The sequence below is a fragment of the Helianthus annuus genome, chromosome 11, assembly GCF_002127325.2.
Source record: "Helianthus annuus cultivar XRQ/B chromosome 11, HanXRQr2.0-SUNRISE, whole genome shotgun sequence".
Taxonomy (NCBI): Eukaryota; Viridiplantae; Streptophyta; class Magnoliopsida; order Asterales; family Asteraceae; genus Helianthus; species Helianthus annuus.
Window position 1 is genome coordinate 168970278 of NC_035443.2, and position 19573 is coordinate 168989850.

Genomic DNA, 19573 nt, shown 5'->3' on the forward strand with positions numbered 1-19573 from the left:
AGGCCCCTCTTTTGAAGGTGATGTTACCCTCGGCTAAGTAGTCTGAGTCAGCAGGGATACAGTCCTAAGTAGCCGGGTTAATATATTAATAGTAGTTTACATATGAGGGGGTCAAGGAGTTTGGACCCCCGCCATCCAATACCAGTGGGTATTGAAGGAGGTCCTACTAAACTTGATCCAGGTCCTTGCAGGATCTATACACTGAACAAGGCAAGACACTTACCAAACCATTCCCTTAACCCCCGACCAGGTAGCCAACATATCTCCATATAGACCGTGGAGATATGAATGGTGTAAATCTTTTATTTTATATAGACAGTAAAATAACGCTAAGACACCACGGACAAATGATAAGGAAGTTTCACCTTCAACATAAGAAACTAGTTATTAAAGTCATTAATACATAACCAAATAAAAAGTGCGAAAAGATTAAAATAAAACGTATTACACTAAATGCTTGTCTTCACCAAGTGATGTAAGAGACTTAGGCAAACATGGCCTTTGATTGTCAAGAACTCTTACTATCAATCTTGGATCCCGAGACTACTACACACACTCTATGATGGATGATGGATGATGGATGATGGTGGTGGATGATGGTGTTGTGGTGGTGGTGGAGTGTGGGTGAAGTGGGAGAGAGGTGGTTTGCCAAGGGATGGTTTGCAAATGAGCCAAGCACCCCTATTTATAGCCTGCACAGAAGCTCGGACACGGCCCCGTGTCCACCTGTCCTCTCTTTCTTCATTAAATGCATTTTGTCTGCATTAGTTGACCACGCCCCCGTGTCCGCTGGGCACGACCCCGTGTGCAGAAGCGTATCTGTACTATCAAGATTTTCCTAGATTCTGCGAATCTTAGAGTTGACCACGGCCCCGTGTCCGCTGGACACGCCCCCGTGGTGGCTGATAGAAGCTTCTACAACTTTGTCTTTTCTGCAGACACTTGGGCACGCCCCCGTGCTCATTGAGCATGGGGCGTGTTCAGCCTTTTGTTCTCTTGTTTTTGCTTGGGAGGATGTTGTCGAGGGGCCGGGCATGCCACATTTATTCCTTTTCTTGTATTTATGTTAGAATTAGCTGCCTTTTTGCTTCTTTTGTTCATTTGAGCTCATTTAATCCTGAAAATACAAAAGGAAGACAAAAACACACCTTTTCCAACATTAGTACTAAAAAAGGGTTAGTTTTTTGCCACGTTTGATGTAATTTATATGTTGCATTTTGCGCACATCACAAACGACATTTAAGAAGTTATGGTAAATAATAACTTTTTACAAAAGGAAATATGTTTATGGGTGTAATGTGTATTGTATTTTGCAGATCTTCTAATCACAATGCAACGGTTGGCTTGTTGAATCTTTTATCTCTCGGGTCAACCACGACGCATGAGTCCGTTACGTTGAATAGTTAAGGTTCTAATTGTTTGTAGCATTCTTCTATGCAGGGGCGGACCCGTGTTGATGAGTGGGTGGGCGGGCGGGCGCACTCCTTGAAAAAGAAATTTAATGTATTTTTTAGGTAAAAAAAACCCGATCGCACCCCTTGGTTGAACCCCTCATTCGCACCCCTAGAAAATAATTCCTTGGCCCGCCAGTGCTTCTATGTTCTCTTTTATTATGAGTCTCTTTTTTTGTGACATCAACCAAATGAGATCATAATCACATGTTAGTTATTCCTATTGATCAATTCTGTTTAAACATAATGGAAAAACATGAATAACATACCTGTTATAGCAGACAGGCCAGCAGAGAATCCAGTCAGAGATGCAGCCATTGAGTTTGACATACTTGTCAGGATGATCTGGTTCCTCCTTAGGGTGTAAGATTATGATGGTGATGAAATCGAAACAAGGGAAGGATTCGGTTATGGAGAGAGAGCCGAAAATATGATGTTATGTATTATTTGGGTTTGTGTAATTGTCTAAGCCTTAAACTCTCTAATAATCTCCATATATATATATATATATATGTGTGTGTATATATATATATAGGGGGAGGTTCATTTGAGAAGAAAAAATAAATTGAGAAGAAAAAGAACAAAGGGTACAATTGTAAAACATTAAATAGTTTTCTCTCATCTCATTTATTATTCTTTTTGACTAATTAATTAGTCATAAAGATTATCATCCTCCACACAAAATTTTTTGCCTATAAACATCAAAATTTATCCTACACATATTGAAATTTATCCTACACAACTCGTAATTCATCCTACACACCTCATAACTTATCCTACACCTTCAATTAATTTTTTTCTTCTTTGAAAATATATATTTTTTTTTTTGAAAATAAGTTACAAATTTAATTAATTACCTATTAAAAAGGAAGACTAACAATTAATGATCTATCTAATTTTACCAATATACCCTTACACCCATATTAAATACAAAAATTAAATGAAGTAAAATAAAACATTCTTATTGGTTGAAGTTTGTTCTTTTTTATTCTTACAAAAAAATTCTTCTCATTTGAACCCTCCACTATATATATATATATACACCCAAGAGGAAACCTAATTAGTTAACAAGGGTAACATGGTCCATCAACAATTACCAACTAATTATTAATAGGTTATTAATATATTTTGATCTATATAATATAAATGATTATAATGGCTACAAGATTAAATATTATGATAATTATATATTTAATCTCACATTCTCCCACTTAGCCGAGTAATCATTTATCATGAGTATTAGTTGAGCCTGGCCAGGAGTTAACACTCATTTTAGCTTTAAACCAAGAACTATAGCAGAGAAATACAGTCGTTGAATCATCATTCAACTCAGGACCCCCATTAGTTATACTATAGCCTCAATTTAAAACCTAATAGATATGATCAAAATACGCATAAGCCCTTTAGCGTCTGATTTGTATTTATATTTGTCTATATGTCATTACACCGGCAGAACATATGTTAGAGACATACAAAATCAAACTGAGGAAATTTTATTAATTAAAACATAAGCTAGTACAATATGCCATTAAATAAGGTCTTTAGTAAGTCCCATATTCGATACATGTTCTTCGAAAACTTTAGGTGGGAGACCTTTAGTCATCGGATCCGCAAGCATATCTTTAGTACTAATATACTCAATACAAAGATTATTTTCCTCAACTCGTTCACGTACGAACAAATATTGTGTATCGAGATATAAACCAGCTCCAGTCGAACTGTTACTGTTCGAGAAACTAACGGCAGCTGAGTTATCACAGTAAAGCTTCAATGGTCTAGAAATGGAATTAACGATTTTGAGTCTAGTAATCAGATTTCTAAGCAACATTCCATGACAGGTTGCGTTGTAAACAGCGATATATTCTGCCATCATTGTGGAAGTTATGGTTAACTGTTGTTTATGACTCTTCCATGAGATATGTCCGCCTGCTAACATAAAGATGTAGCCCGAAGTGGATTTCTTGTCATCTTTGCATTTGGCAAAGTCAGAATCAGAATAACCTACCACTTCTAAGTGATCACTTCTTCTATAAGTCAGTTTATAGTCTTTCGTCCCTTGCAGATATCTAAGGACCTTCTTAGCTGCTTTCCAGTGTTCTAGGCTAGGGTTAGTCTGACAACGGCCTAGCATTCCAACAATATAAGCGATATCTGGGCGAGTACAGACTTGAGCATACATCAGGCTACCGACTACTGACGCGTAAGATATCTGGCTCATTTGCTCCTTTTCAACCTCTGTTTTCGGACACTGGAATGAACCGAAAACATCTCCCTTAACTACTGGAGCGACTGAGAGTTTGTACTGTTGCATGTTGTAACGTGTAAGGACATGATCTATGTAAGTCTTTTGAGACAATCCTAAGATCCCTTTGTGTCTATCTCGGTGAATTTCGATGCCAATGACGTAAGAAGCATCTCCGAGATCCTTCATGTCGAATATGCGAGAGTAACCGCTTTGACTCATGCAACATGTCTAAACTATTACTTGCCAATAGAATATCATCTACGTAAAGGACAAGTATAGTAAAATTACTCCCACTCATTTTGAGGTAGGTGCATTAATCCACTTGATTCTTCATAAAATCTTGTCTCTTCATGACTTCATCAAACTTGAGGTACCATTGACGTGATGCTTGTTTTAACCCGTAAATGGATTTCTTCAATTTATAGACTAGATGCTCCTGACCTTCAGGTTTAAAGCCTTCAGGTTGTTTCATGTACACATCTTTGTCTAAGTCTCCGTTAAGGAAAGCAGTTTTGACGTCCATCTGATGCAGCTCCAAATCAAAATGAGCTACTAGGGCCATAACGATCCTTAATGAATCTTTACGAGAGAGGTGAAAACGTCTCTTGATAATCAATTCCCTCTTTCTGAGTGTAGCCCTTTGCAACCAATCTTGCTTTATAGCGTTCAACGTTCCCATTCGGATCCAGTTTTGTTTTGAACACCCATTTACATCCTACAGGTTTAACACCGTTGGTTAATTCGACCAAATACCAAACGTCATTTTTCTTCATGGATTCAAGCTCATCAGTCATTGCTTTGTTCCATTCAGAAGACTGATCACTGCTAATGGCTTCATTATAAGAGGTAGGATCATTGAGCTTTCCAGCATCCATTTCAGTTAGGTAGGTAACATAATCATCCCAATTAGTAGGTTTTCTTTGCCTAGATGACCTCCTGAGTTGATTATTGGGTTCAGCGTTTTCTTGGTTTTGAACGTTTGATGTGCCTTCATTATGAGGTATAATGGGTTCTGATTGTGGAGATGGAGTTTGTGCAGTAGCTTCAGGTGCAGTTGTTGCATTGGGTACAAGAGGAGTAAACGGAGTAATGGTAAGCGACGAGTCTCTCCCCTCGCGTCTTGTACTTCTTGCAATTCTTCGTAAGGGTTGGTACTGCTCCCACTGACCTTGAAATCCTCCAGGAACGCAGCACGCTTGGTTTCAACAATACGGGTGACATGGGAAGGACAATAGAAACGATAACCCTTCGAATGATCAGGATACCCGATAAAGAAACAGGTAACTGTTTTAGGGTCAAGTTTCCTTAGGAAAGGATTATAGAGTTTTGCCTCAGCAGCAGTACTTTGAGGAGTAAGGTCCGCTGGTTTATTCTCTCTTAAAGCATAATCGAAGTCTAGCAATCCAAGTGTAAGCATGAGGGCATCCTTCCATTCAGCAAAGTTATCACTAGTCAAAGGTGGAATCTCGCAATTGGGTGCTGATAGTGGAAATAAGATGAGAAAGTTATGATACTAAGAAAGAAGTCCTAATGTGATCTAAGGGCATGTTATACTAAGGCAGGCATAAATAATGACCATTTTAATTATGAAGCTGTGATATTGTCTATTACTAACATCAAAATAATAGACTTAGTGAAAATTCTACTTAAACGAAGACAAATCAGCTTTGGCTAGAAGTGTAATCATTTAAGTATGTGTGCAAAGTAATCGTGACAAATCAGCTTTGGCCAGAAATGAGACAATCACTTTAGTTATGCACTTGTCAAGCATGCTAGACATAAATGAATTAAATCAGCTTTGGCCAGAAATTAAGACATTTCACGTTTGTAATGCATACTCAACATAGCTTTTTATAATACGTGAACAATAAATAGATGCATTAAATCAGCTTTGGCCAGAAATGATACATCAGAAGCTCATTCAAGTTAAGCTATTTTGGTTTTGCGGAAAAAATTATCTGATTCTGATTAGGTAATTAAGTGTTTACAAAACCAAGTATTTTAATCACTGGGGTGCAGGGGGACAGCGTATCCTCGCACGGGGTTCGGGGCGGAGCCCCGAGCTAAATTTTAGTTCACATTAAACAGCCTAAAATAATGAGGTTTCGAGTGAAGTCTCGAGTCAGGTCTCGACTGAGTTATGAGATCTCGAGCCAGTTATGAGGTCTCGAGTCGTAACCTTGGTCTCGAGTTGTAGCCCTATGGTCTCGAGTCACAACCTTATGGTCTCTAGTTATAGCCTTATGGTCTCGAGTCGCAACCTCATGGTCTCGAGTTGTGTAGATTTAAAACCCTTAGTCGAAACCTCAGTGGTCTCGAGTTGAAACTTTATGGTCTCGAGTCGAGACCTTTGTCTCGAGTTGTAAAGATTTGAAGACCCTTATGATTTCGAGTCGAGACCTTGTGGTCTCGAGTCGAGATCTGATGGTCTCGAGTTGCAATCTGATGGTCTCGAGTCCACTATTAACAGTTGTTATTGTGATAATAACTGAAAACTCGAAATTTTAGGGATTGTGGGATAATGTTTCCTGTTTTATTGCTGATCTAAACTTATCAAAAGATTTCAAAAATTATAACTGATTATCTATTAACAGTTTTCGAAGTTTTAAAAGGTAAAATTCAGATAAAAAACAGTAAAAAAACACCCATTAATCCAAATTATATTCCAAAACTTAAGGAATTTTCGAGTTTTCCTTAGAACAAATGATGAACCCTAGAAAATTAAAACATAATTCTGGAAACCCGAAACCTGAATTTTAATGGTTTTCTAATGGATTTCGTAACAACAAGTTTTACCCTTTATGATTTCGAGTCAATTGTTAAAAATTCTTTTCCGAACAGTGATTCAGGACATTATAAAAGGGACCCGAAACCGGCTGTTTTTAAGAGTTACAAAATTTTGTTTTCCATATTTTGATCCTAGAATAATGGATATGAAAACAGAAATGATTTATCAACATATGCTCTGATACCACATGTTGATCAGTTCTGTTTAAACATAATGGAAAAACATGAATGACATACATGTTAAAGCAGACAGGCCAGCAGAGAATCCAGTCAGAGATGCAGCCATTGAGTTTGACATACTTGTCAGGATGATCTGGTTCCTCCTTAGGGTGTAAAATTAATGAAACCGAAACAAGGGAAGGATTCGGTTATGGAGAGAGAGCCGAAAATATGATGTTATGTGTTATTAGGGTTTGTGTAATTGTCTAACCCTTAAACTCTCTAATAATCTTCATATATATACACCCAAGAGGAAACCTAATTAGTTAATAAGGGTAATATGGTCCATCAACAATTACCAACTAATTATTAATAGGTTATTAATATATTTTGATCTATATAATATAAATGATTATAATAGCTACAAAATTAAATATTATGATAATTATATATTTAATCTCAAAATTCCTGCACCAAGATGAGTAGGGTAGGAACTAGGTGAGCAAAATGATTTCTGGAAGTTACTATCTGCTGAAAGAGATATCAAACTAGACTTATATGAAATAGGGGTGGTGATTGTGTCAGGATAGCGGGTTGAAATGATGAACCTGAACATGATCCGATTATTTATTCGTGGCAAAGACATTAACCCTAACACAGACACACTTAAAATCATGTAACCTAAACACGACCCGTGTAACCCATTTATCTAAACGAGTCAAACGGGTTGTAAATGAGTTGGGCGGATTCACTTTTTAAAATATATATTTTTCATTCACTTTTGAAGGTTTACGAGCACCACATGCACAAGATTTTCTTCTTGCTATACCTATAGATGGGTTAGGCCAGCATATGTCGCCGGTGGAGTACCGTACTATTCTTGAGTATCCTCTCATGATTCTTTTATTTCCAGTTGATGAGATATGCCATGTTTGTCATAAGGCGTGTTTGGATTCTTTTGGAGAGCATGCAGTTCATTGTAGAGAGCTCACGGGGTTCAAATACCGATATGATTTGGTTAGGGATGTCCTTTTTAACATATACAGGCGTGCTGGAATTTCTGCTAAGAAAGAGACACCCGTTAATTTCTTAACTGGCCCATTGGAAGGGAGATCTACCCTTCGACCAGCCGACATTTTGGTCTTTGGATGGGTAGGAGAAAAACATGCATGTGTGGCTCTAACAGGGGTTTCCCCGCTTGTGGGCTTAGGGGGTAGTGCTTTCATGGTGGGTTAGACTGCTTTAAAGGCTGCTTCGGGCAAAGTGACCAAATACGAGAAAGCGTGCCTTGACAACGAGCACGTGTTTATCCCATTTTGCCTTTAATACTTTTGGTTTTCTGACGCCAGAGAATGTGGACCTACTTAATCGAGTTCAAAGGGTCATGCATAGTAATGTTATGACTTATGACCCCGAGATCTATGGACGTAGTTTTTAAAAAAACTTAGTTTTGCTATTCAAAAGGGGGTAGCGGTGCAGCTTGTTGGCCGTTTACCATCTATCTTGATGTAAATTCATTACAGTCCCACTATAAATATTGCACCCACACATGACCCATTTAATTTAACGGGTTAAACTGATGAATCCAAACATAACCCACTTAATTAACGGGTTAAACATGTCAACCTACACACGACTTGTTTATTAAACTGGTTAACATGAAAATCCGAAACCTTATTATTTTCGTGTCATGTCAAAAATTGCCACCCCTAAGTAAACTAGTGTATTATTGTACGCGATAAATTATACGCCTCAACAAATAACACAATGTATATTATTTGTAGATGATAAACTGGTCACGAATAAAATTTTCTCCTCCTTGTATCCACCGTTTCGATAATTTGTATTTTTACATGAGGAAATCGATATGATATCTGAAGTTTGTATTTTTTTATAACATATACAATAAATTTGAAGAACTTTGATATCACCTAAAGTATACAAGTTTTTATACGAAGCGTCCCTGCATTTTAATCGTCTGTGTAAAACGTTGATACTTGGTTGTTTCATATATATTTTGGAGGTCTAAGTCCTCGCAATATAATATAAGGAACGAGAAACAAAGTTTTCATGACAAAAACCAAAGAATGAAGATTAGTTACATCACACGGCTATGCGCCTATGCGTCCTCGCTTTGGCAATTTGGCATGTGGTCATGTGATCCCTTTTTGAAGACACGCCCTTATGATCAAGACAAAAAAGGCGTATGACTTTCGATCACATTCAACCTATTCGACCTTTCAAGGCATGGATACAGTGACGGATCAAGGATAATTTTAACTATTTCACTCTTCAAAAATGTTTTTGATAAATCAGTGTCACTCGAGTGGCAGATACATAAATAACTCATAAAAAACGAGTATCAGATACCGTATAACACAAAAAGAAATTAACAAATTGAGAGAAGTTGTAAGAAACAGGAGTAAACTTATATTTATTGATACCAACTCACATCAAGTGTTTCTCTACTCATAACGACATAACCGCTATCAACCAACTTTGACCAATTTTACAAAATACCCCCCTTAATTATCAGCAATTAACTATGAAGTCCCTATCCTATTTGTCACGTACTAGGGTGATACTATGATAGACAATAGGATAAGCAAATGGTACCAGTACCTATGTGGCTTGGGCGTGGCCCCAACCCGGGGTGGTAACTTGGGCGTTTCTCTCCAACCCACGCCCCAACCCCGCCTCATACCCCATAGTCTAAGATGCTGGTCTGCCTTGTGACCTGGGATAGACAAGACTTAAGCGTGAAGCCTTTCTTTTTAAATGTTATTATCTATAAAATTTGCAAAAATATCATTGCAAAATAAAACCTAACCAGAGTTTACCCTTTTTTAGAACTAAAGATATTTTCCTATAAAAAACATCAGATAATCAAAAGAGAAACATTGCAAAGTAAGCAACTTGAAAATCTCTATAAAACTTGATCAATACCATAAACAATTAAAAAATAAAGTCACTTAACCATCAAAAACTATAGCCTCAGGTACCCCATCGCATAGCTATCAATCAAAATGTTGTAAATGTACCGAAAACCATAGTTGAAACGAAAACATGTATATCATATCAACCAAGAATGCGGTCTAATCAACCAACCGTACACGTTTCCGAAAACTTCAAAATCTAGGTCAAGATACACCATGCATTACCGTCTCCCCATGAGCAGCTCTGTACAATCTCAACGAAACAGCAATTCGCTTGCCCGGTTTGAAGTGGGGTGCGTGAGACAATCGTCCTTGATCGAACAAGGGACCCGCCAGGCCGCCACTAGCACCACTCCCGACAGTTGCCACATTTCCACCCCGTCTCAGGCTCCCAAGATGAGTCGTCATCCCCCCATGGCGAGCAATGCTGGTGGAGCCACAGACCACACGTCTGGCAAAACAGGTCCGGGCATGGGTCGGTTTGTGAACAGACTTTGCAAGGCACCATTTCGAGCCCAGTTTCTACGGAAAACATGGGTTCTTGTTCATCGTAAGTTATGCCCATGTGGTACTGCTCAGGGTTACAATTGACCGTTGCCGATCCCGTCACTAGTGGATCCCCGTCCCCCACTTTGTCACCTTCATCGGATGCAAGCAACTCGTTGAATGAGAAATACGTTTGCGGTTCGAATTCCATGTCTTCATAGTTTAAATCCCCGTAGTCAAACATCATATCATCCGTAACCTCATTTGTGGAAACATCCCATTCGACAAACGGAGTTGACGATTCCCCTGCCGCAAGGTCCGGGTTCGGGTTGTTGAATCCCGAGTAAGCGCCAGGAATTTCGAAAGTAGAACTGGTATCCTTTTCTGGTTTTATATGTCTCCTGACGGGTAGCTTCTTCGGGACGGGTCCAAAATCCGCTTCAAGTTTGTCATCATTGACTTGGTCAACCATTGGAAAGGAAAAGTAAGGGTTTGGTTGTTCCTCTTGAACATTTATGACCTCCTCGGAGTCAAACAGTGGAGCAGAATCAAGTTCCCAGTCATTTAGTTCGTCATTGGCTTCCGAGTTGAAATCGGAATTGTAATCGGATTCTAAATTCTTCAGCCGGTGATGCTGTGCTATGGCTTCCTTTTTCGCCTCCAGTTTCTGTCGGGTCTCGGGATCCGTGTAAGGACAAATGGGTATCCGTATCCTTCGACACCTACAGCATTTGAATCCAAACAATTCCATAATTTTAGACTCTTGTAACTCAACCGAGTCAGCGTGAAACCATTCTGCAAACGCACATAAACATGATTAAATATATGAAACATATATGTTAATGGTATACATGTACGGTCGATTGATGATTGAGAATTTGAGAGACTTACTCTTGCACTGCTCGCATTTTATATACATGTAATCAGGGTTATACGGTTTTGCACAGAGGTGACACTTGGGTGCGAGCAGGTGCCCGTTTGGATTACCCTTCATAAGTATATTATTTATCCGAAATTTCGTTCCTGTGTCATCCGGGTTCTTATTCTTCCAAATCAACCCCAAACATAACCTGTTGGTTTTCTTTTTCGAGCCCGTCTTTAAATTATTACTTTTCGGCTTTTGGTCAACGGATTGTAATACACGACTTTTACTGCTTTTCTTTCCACTTTTACCCTTTTTATGATTGGATGTAGGATTTGAATACTCTAACGAGCTTTCATGACCGTTTTGTCTTCCTAATTTGATTTTAATAACTGTTGCGGAATGTTGACTTTCTTGACCTTGCAAAAGCAAAGGACTAGTAGGAGAATCACCAACAACTTCGGTTTTAGAAGCGGCTTCTTTTTCAATGTAGCATCGTTTACAAGTGATTAAAAACTCGACTCGTGCCACTGTATGGATATTTGTGCCGACAGCGCACTGCTCGTGACAGTAACCTGAGATGCGGGAAATATTTATATCAAGAACGGGATATATTCAGAAATATGTAGGTTTTTCATAAAGAGTATAAATAGTTACTAAAATCCTAAAAACACAAAAAAGTGATTTTCATAATGAAAATTATAGCTAGCTCAGTAACGTACCTTGACATGCACTGCACCTTGCAGCAATCCTAAAAACAGAAAACTATGTAAGTTGATGACAACAAAGAGCAAATGACATTTTCGTCCCTAAGGTTTGGCGACTTCCGTCCAAATGTTTTTTTTTTTGTATTTGGATCCTAAAGGTTTGAAATCTTGCCATTTTCATCGGGTTCGTTAACTCCATCCATTTTTCTCTGTTAAGTCAGAGGTATTTTCATCTTTTTGTTAACTGAAATGGCAATTCGGTCTTTTGAATACTTGTACATTATGCTAAATGCTTGCATATAAAGTGAAAAAGACTGGATTGCCCTTAACAAAAAAGATGGAAATACCCCTGACTTAACAAACCTTTGGACGGAAGTCGCAAAACTGGCCAAACCTCAGGGACGAAAATGGCATTTTACTCCAAAAAAAGAAATAGGATACAGCTGATGAAGAAAATACATTACCTGAAAGAAACATCGTGTTGACAGAAAGTACAAAAGCACTTCCCCATGTTATCCCTCTTCTGCTCTAGAAACAAAAATATATTTTTGCCAGAAGCGTTTAACTGCTTTTTGTTCAACCTCGATGATTTGCTCACATGCGTTATAGCTGTAGGTAAATTTACATTCGCAACCATTGCCACCTCATACTCTTTGATAAGATATAGAGGAATGTGCGTCTCAAGGAACCAATTTTTCGGCTTTCTATCTCCGGTTTCCTCTACTTCCAATACTCGTTTTAAAACACGAGAAGGAAGATGTGTTTGATTTTTAAAAACGACGCCGTAGCTGATTTTGTTTCCCAAAATTTTCTTATCGATGATGCAAGCGTTCCTGAAAGCAGATGCTTCTGCTTCTGGACCCTTTCCGTCGTGAAGAGGTTGTTCAGGACAAACAAGTTCGTTCCATCTCATGTGGAGGTCTAGGTACCTAACCTGTTGCAAAAGCAAAAGATGCTTGTTACTTGTTGATAACCACAGCCCATTTATCTCAAACGCATCGAATCAATAAAATTATCTATAACGGTAACGGGTCAAGTGAATTGAAGTCTATTGTATCTCATACAACCTCGTGAACCGTTAAAGCCAAATAAATGAACTGAACATGTTAGTGGGTCTACTAAATAGAACCATTTCGACTAGGGGTGCAAATGAGCCGAGCGGCTCGTGAGCTACTCGAGAAAAAGCTCGAAACGTGCTGAGCCTTATCGAGCCCAAGCCGAACTTGAGCCTAAAATAAAGCTTGTTTATATATCAAGCCCGAGCTCGACCCTGGCATGTGAAGCTCATCAGGCTCGTCAAGCCCTTATCGAGCCTTAGTGTCATATTAGTTTTTATTAATATGTATCCCTTATTTAAAGTTGTCTAGTAAACGAGCCGATCCAAACTTGTTTATGAGCTGAGCCTGAACCTAAAAATAAGCTTGTTTAGTAAACGAGCCCGAGCTTCACTTATCGAGCTCACGAGCTTAAACGAGTTTAATTTATATTATTTTTATTTAATAAGTTAATTAATAGATAATAAACCAGCCGAGCTCGAGAAACTACCAACGAGCCGAGCTTGAACTGCGAAAACAGAGCAAGCTCTCATAAATTAATCAAGCTCGGGCTCGGCTTGTTTGCACCCCTAATTTACAAATGACATGTTTCAACAACCCCGTTTTGACCAGCTGCTATGAAAGCCCATTTAGCACAAGCAATTTTAAAAAAAAAGTACCTGAAGAGCAAGCTGTGATGTAGTCTTGCTCAAGTCCACTGCAGCTCGCCAGATAAACTGCCTGCTTCTTTTAGGGATTTCAAGACCATCAACATATTGCACACCGTTTATTTTTCCACAACCACCTGATTATACAAAAAATTAAAAAAATCAGATGAACTTTCCCTTGAACTATTTTGTTGGTAAGAACAAGTGAACAACAATTTACCTTGTCGAGCAGCATGCTTAATCATCATTCGTGGTAATATGCCTTTCTGGAATATGTGCTTAGAAAGCATACCACCTCGCCACCAAGCAAAATCGGTTGATAAATCTTTTGCATCAGCGTCATAGGTTTCAGGTACTATTATAGCTTGTTTTCTACCACGCCTACCCAGACCACGTTTTTGAGTCGACCCTATCACACTTTTAGCACTTTGACTGGGTTGACTTTCAGAACCCGTATCATCAACAAGCCTAATCCAATCCGTTGAAAAAGCAATGTCGCGGATATTCCTCTCAAACTACATGCATCCAATAATATTGTATCAATAATTACATGACATGAATGAACAAATAATAATACAAATAGTAGAAAGGAAAAGCTAAATGCATCCCTCTGTTCTCGCTTAACATCTCACTTTTTGGTTTTCAATTGTTCAAATGACAACTAGAGTTTAAATTAAGTTAATTAACGTTATCACTACGAGTTCTGAAAAAATTGATACTGATTTCATTTAAAGTAAAATGCTATTTTTGTCCCTGGGGTATGGGCAGTTTTACGACTTTCGTCCAAAGTTTTGCTTTCTCACATCTGAATCCAAAAGGTTTGAAATCTTGTCATTTTCATTCGGCTCGTTAACTCCGTCCATTTTTCTCCGTTAAGTCAAGGGTATTTTTGTCAATTTTGTTAACTTAAAGGGCAATTCAGTCTTTTACAAGAGTATTCGGTCTTCTTACATAAAGTGAAAAAAACCGAATTGCCCTTTAGCAAAAAAGAGAGAAATACCACTTACTTACGGAGAAAAATGGATGGAGTTAAGGAGCCGAATGAAATGGCAAGATTTCAAACCTTTTGGATCTAGATGCAAAAATACAAACCTTTGCATGAAAGTTGCAAAACTGGCCAAACCTCAGGGACAAAAATGGCATTTTACTCTTTCATTTATTATTAGTAATGCCATTGTAAATGAAAAAGATAGAATAAAATACTCACTTCAAGCAAGTAGGCCTTTATTTCACCCAAAGTCGAGGCTTCCTCAACATGCTTCTGCCATTGCTTTCTATAACTCGAATTTAAAAAAGGCCCAACCGTTAAACCATATAAACTTTCTTCCATAAACATAACATAAGTCGCAATAGAAGCAAGACTGCCCTCCACATTTTTCGAGTGCCGCAAAGAAGAAAGTATCTTTGCAGCACCTTTAACGGCATTTGAAGCAGCTGCATTCAACAAACACGCTCTTTTGCTAGCAACAACAGCTTTGCAAGCAAAACACCAGCCACATCTTTCCCTAGTAACTTCTACAAGCTTCTTTTCGTAATCCGGCCAGTAAAAACGTTTAGCAGCAAGAGAAAATGCCTTTGCTTGAAGTGAGTAATTAGCAGCTATTAATTTTCTATGGCTGCTTGTTGACGGTTGAGTTTGCGTTCCCAGCTTTTCTTCTGATGATAAAATGGCTAAACTAGCACCGGCTGATGCGGCAAAATCTCCGTTAACGTAGACGTTTAAGTATGCCTGTGGTTTAAAGGATGAACCCTTGTAAAACTTGGCTAAACTAGCTTCTGTCTTCTCAGAGGGTAAAGTTGACAGTTCACACACACTGTTGATATCGCTTTTATTATCGCAACTCCTGTTTTCAGTGGCGGATTCATTCGCTAACCCGTCACATATTTCTACATGACATGCAGTCCCCACATCCTTTGAGTCACATTCAGCAACAACGGTACCATTTTCAGCGGTAATAACTGCATCTTGTGCATTAGTAGCACCGCTTTTATCATCTATTGATTCTATTCCAATGGGGTCAGGGAGAGAAAATATATTTTCGGGAATCTCCCAATATTGCAAAATACCCTTGCATATGTCCAGGTATAAAGCTGTATACTCAGCCGAGGAAGTAAGTGACTGCAAAACTTTTGGTATATCAACGGAAGAATAGTAATGAATATGTGAGCCTGAACTTGTAGAAGCTTTCATCCTGCATCATATAAAACATTATGATATGAAACAGAAGCTAGAAGTTAAAAATTATGGTTTTGGAAACATACACTAACAGATGATCACAAGAGCCCAAAAACACTTGCTCATAAGGATCAATCCCGAAAAACTCAGCTCCTCTAAGGGACGTTGTCTTGGTAACAACTGGCCCGATTCTATTAATCGTACACTCTGGACAATACCACTCCCCTTCAGGAATAGACAGTTTCATCATTCCTATACATCGGGAGTGATACGATGACGGGCATCCATCGCAGCAAATTAACGTCCCATCCATGCCACATAGGCGGCATTCATCACCATTACCATCTTCATCAACATCATCACCGCCAGTAGCTTCCGAAACTGTTTTTACAGCTTCTTGATCCTTAGATAAAGAATTCTTAGATGTGCGACCTTTTTTAGGGATACTTTCATCGATTGAGACAGTAACAACTCCATCTGAATCTGGGCCGATTTCGGTTTCCTCTCGATTGTCTATGTCTGTCCTTATTTCTGCAGAATTTGATGCATCGTCGCACAACAGCTGCAGAATGGCTAACTTTCTACCTGCAGAGAGAGTGTAATAATCTTTTTCCCACACGTTAACATAAAATTCTTTCCATTCTTGCCCTTCTGTGTATCTCATAGTCGTTAGATACTGTACTGTGAGCACTGGCCAAGTTAATGAATCAAGCAAGCTCCAATCCATTATTCTGAACAAAGGAAGAGATTTTTCAATATATATGATAATGAATTAATGAAAACAGGAAATAAATACCTGAGGCATTTTGATGCAAGCTCGGACCCTTCTGAAGAGAGAGTTTCCACATGACTCTTCAAAGCACGAATAAGGGAAAGATGAATGGCATCCAACAATGTATTATGAACAGAACTATTAAGAGCACCAACAAACTCATCAAGTCCAAAAGGACTTAAGAACAAACAAACGCTAAACGACCGCAGAAAGCTATACACGGATAGAAGGTGTGACACATCCTCCTCGGGAACCCCGAGATTTCCAGAAGAAGGCGGCAACTGTGGCGGTGGGACCCAAGGACGTTCAACCTCCACCACGTCAACAGACAGCTCGTAATCACTTAAGTCGCTGGATGATTCACTGTCCACCTCAACCCGATCCGCACCAGCAGCAGAACTTTCAACCTTATCAGCATTGGCATCATTATCATTACTCACAGTTTCATCCTTATCATCCTCCGCTGATTTAACAGCATCATCATTCCCGACATTTTCAACCTTCTTGGAAACAGCATCCCGTCGAACTGGCTCGTTCTTACCATACTTTTTCAATACATACTGATCAAGAGACTTCTTCCGTTTACGAAAAGCACCATCCAATTCATCGTCCCCGACAAGAAGCGCTTTCGCTTCATGCGTTTCCAAATCCTCAAAATCCCCATCTTCGTAAACAACCCTATACAATCCGGTATCATACGAAATAATCTTCCCAAGAAACTCACCACACTCAAACATCTTCTTCACATACCGCTCGATAAGCACAACCGACCTAATGGCTAGAACCGTTTTTCTCGCCGTTTTCTCCGGTTTATCCACATCTTCCCCGTCCTTCCTCTTCCTTTTCCTCCCTTTACGTTTCCCCGCCGCAGGCTCCATACCCCCACCCCTTCCGTTCAATCCAAAACACAATTCCTGAACACCCTAGTACCAATGCATCAATCCACAATCCAATCAAACCTGATTTAACCAACAATTAGGCAAATTAGTTCCAACACACACTTCCTGTAAACCCTAGGTCCAATACACCAATCCACAATCCAACCAAACCCTGAGTTAAGCAACAATAATGCACCATTTTTACAATTTTCACAAATCTCAACAGCAATATGACAAAACTGAATCATATAACCCTAACAGATGCATAATTGCATAAATCAACACAATTTATACAAACTTTTGCTTCCGCATAATCAAACATCAACAAAATCGAAAGCTGTAAACCTAACCGATGCATAAATCAATACGACTCATACAAACGTTTTCTTCCGCATAATCAAATATCAACAAAATTGAACGCTCTAACCCTAACCAATGCATAAATCAACACAATTCGTATAAAAATTCGCTTCCTCATGGTCATATATCAACAAAATCGAATCATATAACCCTAACAGATGCATAATTGCCTATATCAACACAATTCAAACAAACATTTGCTTCCGCATAACAAAACATCAACAAAATCGATCGCTATAACCCTAACCGATGAAAAAATCAACGAGATTCAATGATTCAAACAAACTTTTGCTTCCGCATAATCAAATATCAACAAAATCAAAAGCTGTAACCCTAAAAGATACATAAATTGACACGATTCATACAAACTTATGCTTCCGAACAATCAAATATCAACAAAATCGGCTGCTATAACCCTAACGAATGCATAAATCAACACGATTCAATGATTCAAATAAACTTTTGCTTTCACATAATCAAAGTTACGACTGTTTATATCAACAAAATCGATGCAGAAATTAACCGTTACCTCGTCGGAAAACTATATCAACAAAATCGATGCAGAAATAAAGCGTTATCTCGTCGGAAAACGTTAGCCGCCGTTAAGAGTCTCCGTTAGGGTTTCGTGTTGTTCGAAGACGATGAATATATGTGTGAAGATTAGCCCTAGAGGGAAAATGGGAAATAACCTGCTGTCGAATATTTGGGTTTTTCAGTATACACACTTCATTATATTGATGCTGGTTTGTAGATTTAACTCGTTCGAGTCGGTGACTCAGGACTCCGAGTCAGATTTTTTTTTTAATTTATTTTTGTTGAGAATTAAATTATTAAATCTATACTATATAATAAAAGAAACCAATAAAGGGACACTTGTCATAATTCTAGACCATCTATCCTTAGTTAATTGTAGATAATAATTATTTTATTTAAATTATTAAACTTAATATATGTTTCAAAATAGATTTTTTTTAAATGTTCAAAATAGATATAATAATACCGTTTAAACTCCCAAATAGAGTTAAACTCATTATATAAAACTCGGGCTCGGTTAACACCCTTAGTATTTATCAAAATTTTTGAAATTTAATAATCAAATATTGGTAGTAGTTTTGGTTTTAGTTCATAAGATTGAGAACGTACTGATCCACTACCCTGTTATATGTAAACACAATTAGGTTAAAAAAACTTGTGAGAAAGGAAAATAGTGTTTCTAAAAAAACCCAATAAAAAACACATGTCATTATTCTAGACCATCTACTCTTACTTAATTGTAGATAATTATTATTTAATTTAAATTATTAAATTTAATATATGTTTCACACATTTAAGAAATTACGGATAGAGTTTTATTTATATTAATTACTAGGTTATAAATTATATCTTAATTAGCGGTGTTCATCGGGTTTTTTCTTCGGGTTTCGGGTTGTTCGTGTGACACTCGAGGTTTTTCCGAACGATCACCTTGTAATATTTTGTGTATATATATATATTAGTAAATGAAAACGTGATTTTTACTTGATATGTGACGTATGTATGTATTATATATGTAAATATGAGAGCCGAAACCACGACCCGAGACCATGACTCGCAACCGGGCGGTTGCGAGTGGGTCACTCGGTTGCGAGTGGGCCTTTGGGCCGTAACCGGTTTGGGTCGAAACCCCCAAGCCCAACCCGAAACACCCTATGAATATATATCCCACCTCCTCCTCATTTCCTTCATTTGTTACACCAAACAAACACACACCTCTTCTATTTTCTCTCAACTAAAAACCCCAAGCCAACAACATCCAAACTCTTCCAAACTTTCGGTTCAAGCTCAAGGATCTCGGACAAGGAAACTCGGTCAAGACCAATTCGGACACTCCATCTTCTCGGTTCTCTTTTCTTTGTTTTCGGCTCCTCCTTTCATAACCGGTTAGTGTTATCTTTGTGTATCTTTTGTGTATAAGATTTATGTGGGTTAAATGAACTAGAAATATTATGCTTGGTTAGAAATACTATGCATGATTTTTAGGAAGATTGTGAAGTTTTGACTATGTGTGTTAAA

At 38.2% G+C, this 19573-nt stretch overlaps 1 protein-coding gene across 2 annotated transcripts; it reads right to left on the reverse strand.

The window, feature by feature from the left end:
* Window positions 1-9538: 9538 nt before the first annotated feature.
* LOC110891023 (DDT domain-containing protein PTM) lies at window positions 9539-18229 on the reverse strand. Of its 2 annotated transcripts, none has more exons than XM_022138683.2 (10): window positions 18100-18229; window positions 16308-17242; window positions 15598-16242; window positions 14543-15527; window positions 13556-13850; window positions 13348-13472; window positions 12098-12567; window positions 11649-11677; window positions 10956-11501; window positions 9539-10859 (listed from the first exon to the last, which is right to left on the reverse strand). In XM_022138683.2, the coding sequence occupies exons 2-10, from the start codon at window positions 17159-17161 to the stop codon at window positions 9922-9924; spliced, it is 4887 nt and encodes a 1628-aa protein (XP_021994375.1). In that variant the 5' UTR covers window positions 17162-17242; window positions 18100-18229; the 3' UTR covers window positions 9539-9921. The 2 variants fall into 2 exon arrangements, with proteins under 2 accessions (XP_021994375.1, XP_021994374.1); XM_022138682.2 differs by having other exon boundaries at window positions 18051-18229.
* Window positions 18230-19573: the final 1344 nt, after the last annotated feature.

What these genes read in the sequence shown, in the direction of transcription:
- LOC110891023 (XM_022138683.2), bottom strand. Translation starts at nt 17,161, where the DNA reads ATGGAGCCTGCGGCGGGGAAACGTAAAGGGAGGAAAAGGAAGAGGAAG. An exon ending in TCTTGTGATCATCTGTTAGT is followed by an intron (nt 15,528 to 15,597) that starts GTATGTTTCCAA and finishes TATATGATGCAG; the next exon opens with GATGAAAGCTTCTACAAGTT. An exon ending in AAGGTGCAGTGCATGTCAAG is followed by an intron (nt 11,502 to 11,648) that starts GTACGTTACTGA and finishes CCCGCATCTCAG; the next exon opens with GTTACTGTCACGAGCAGTGC.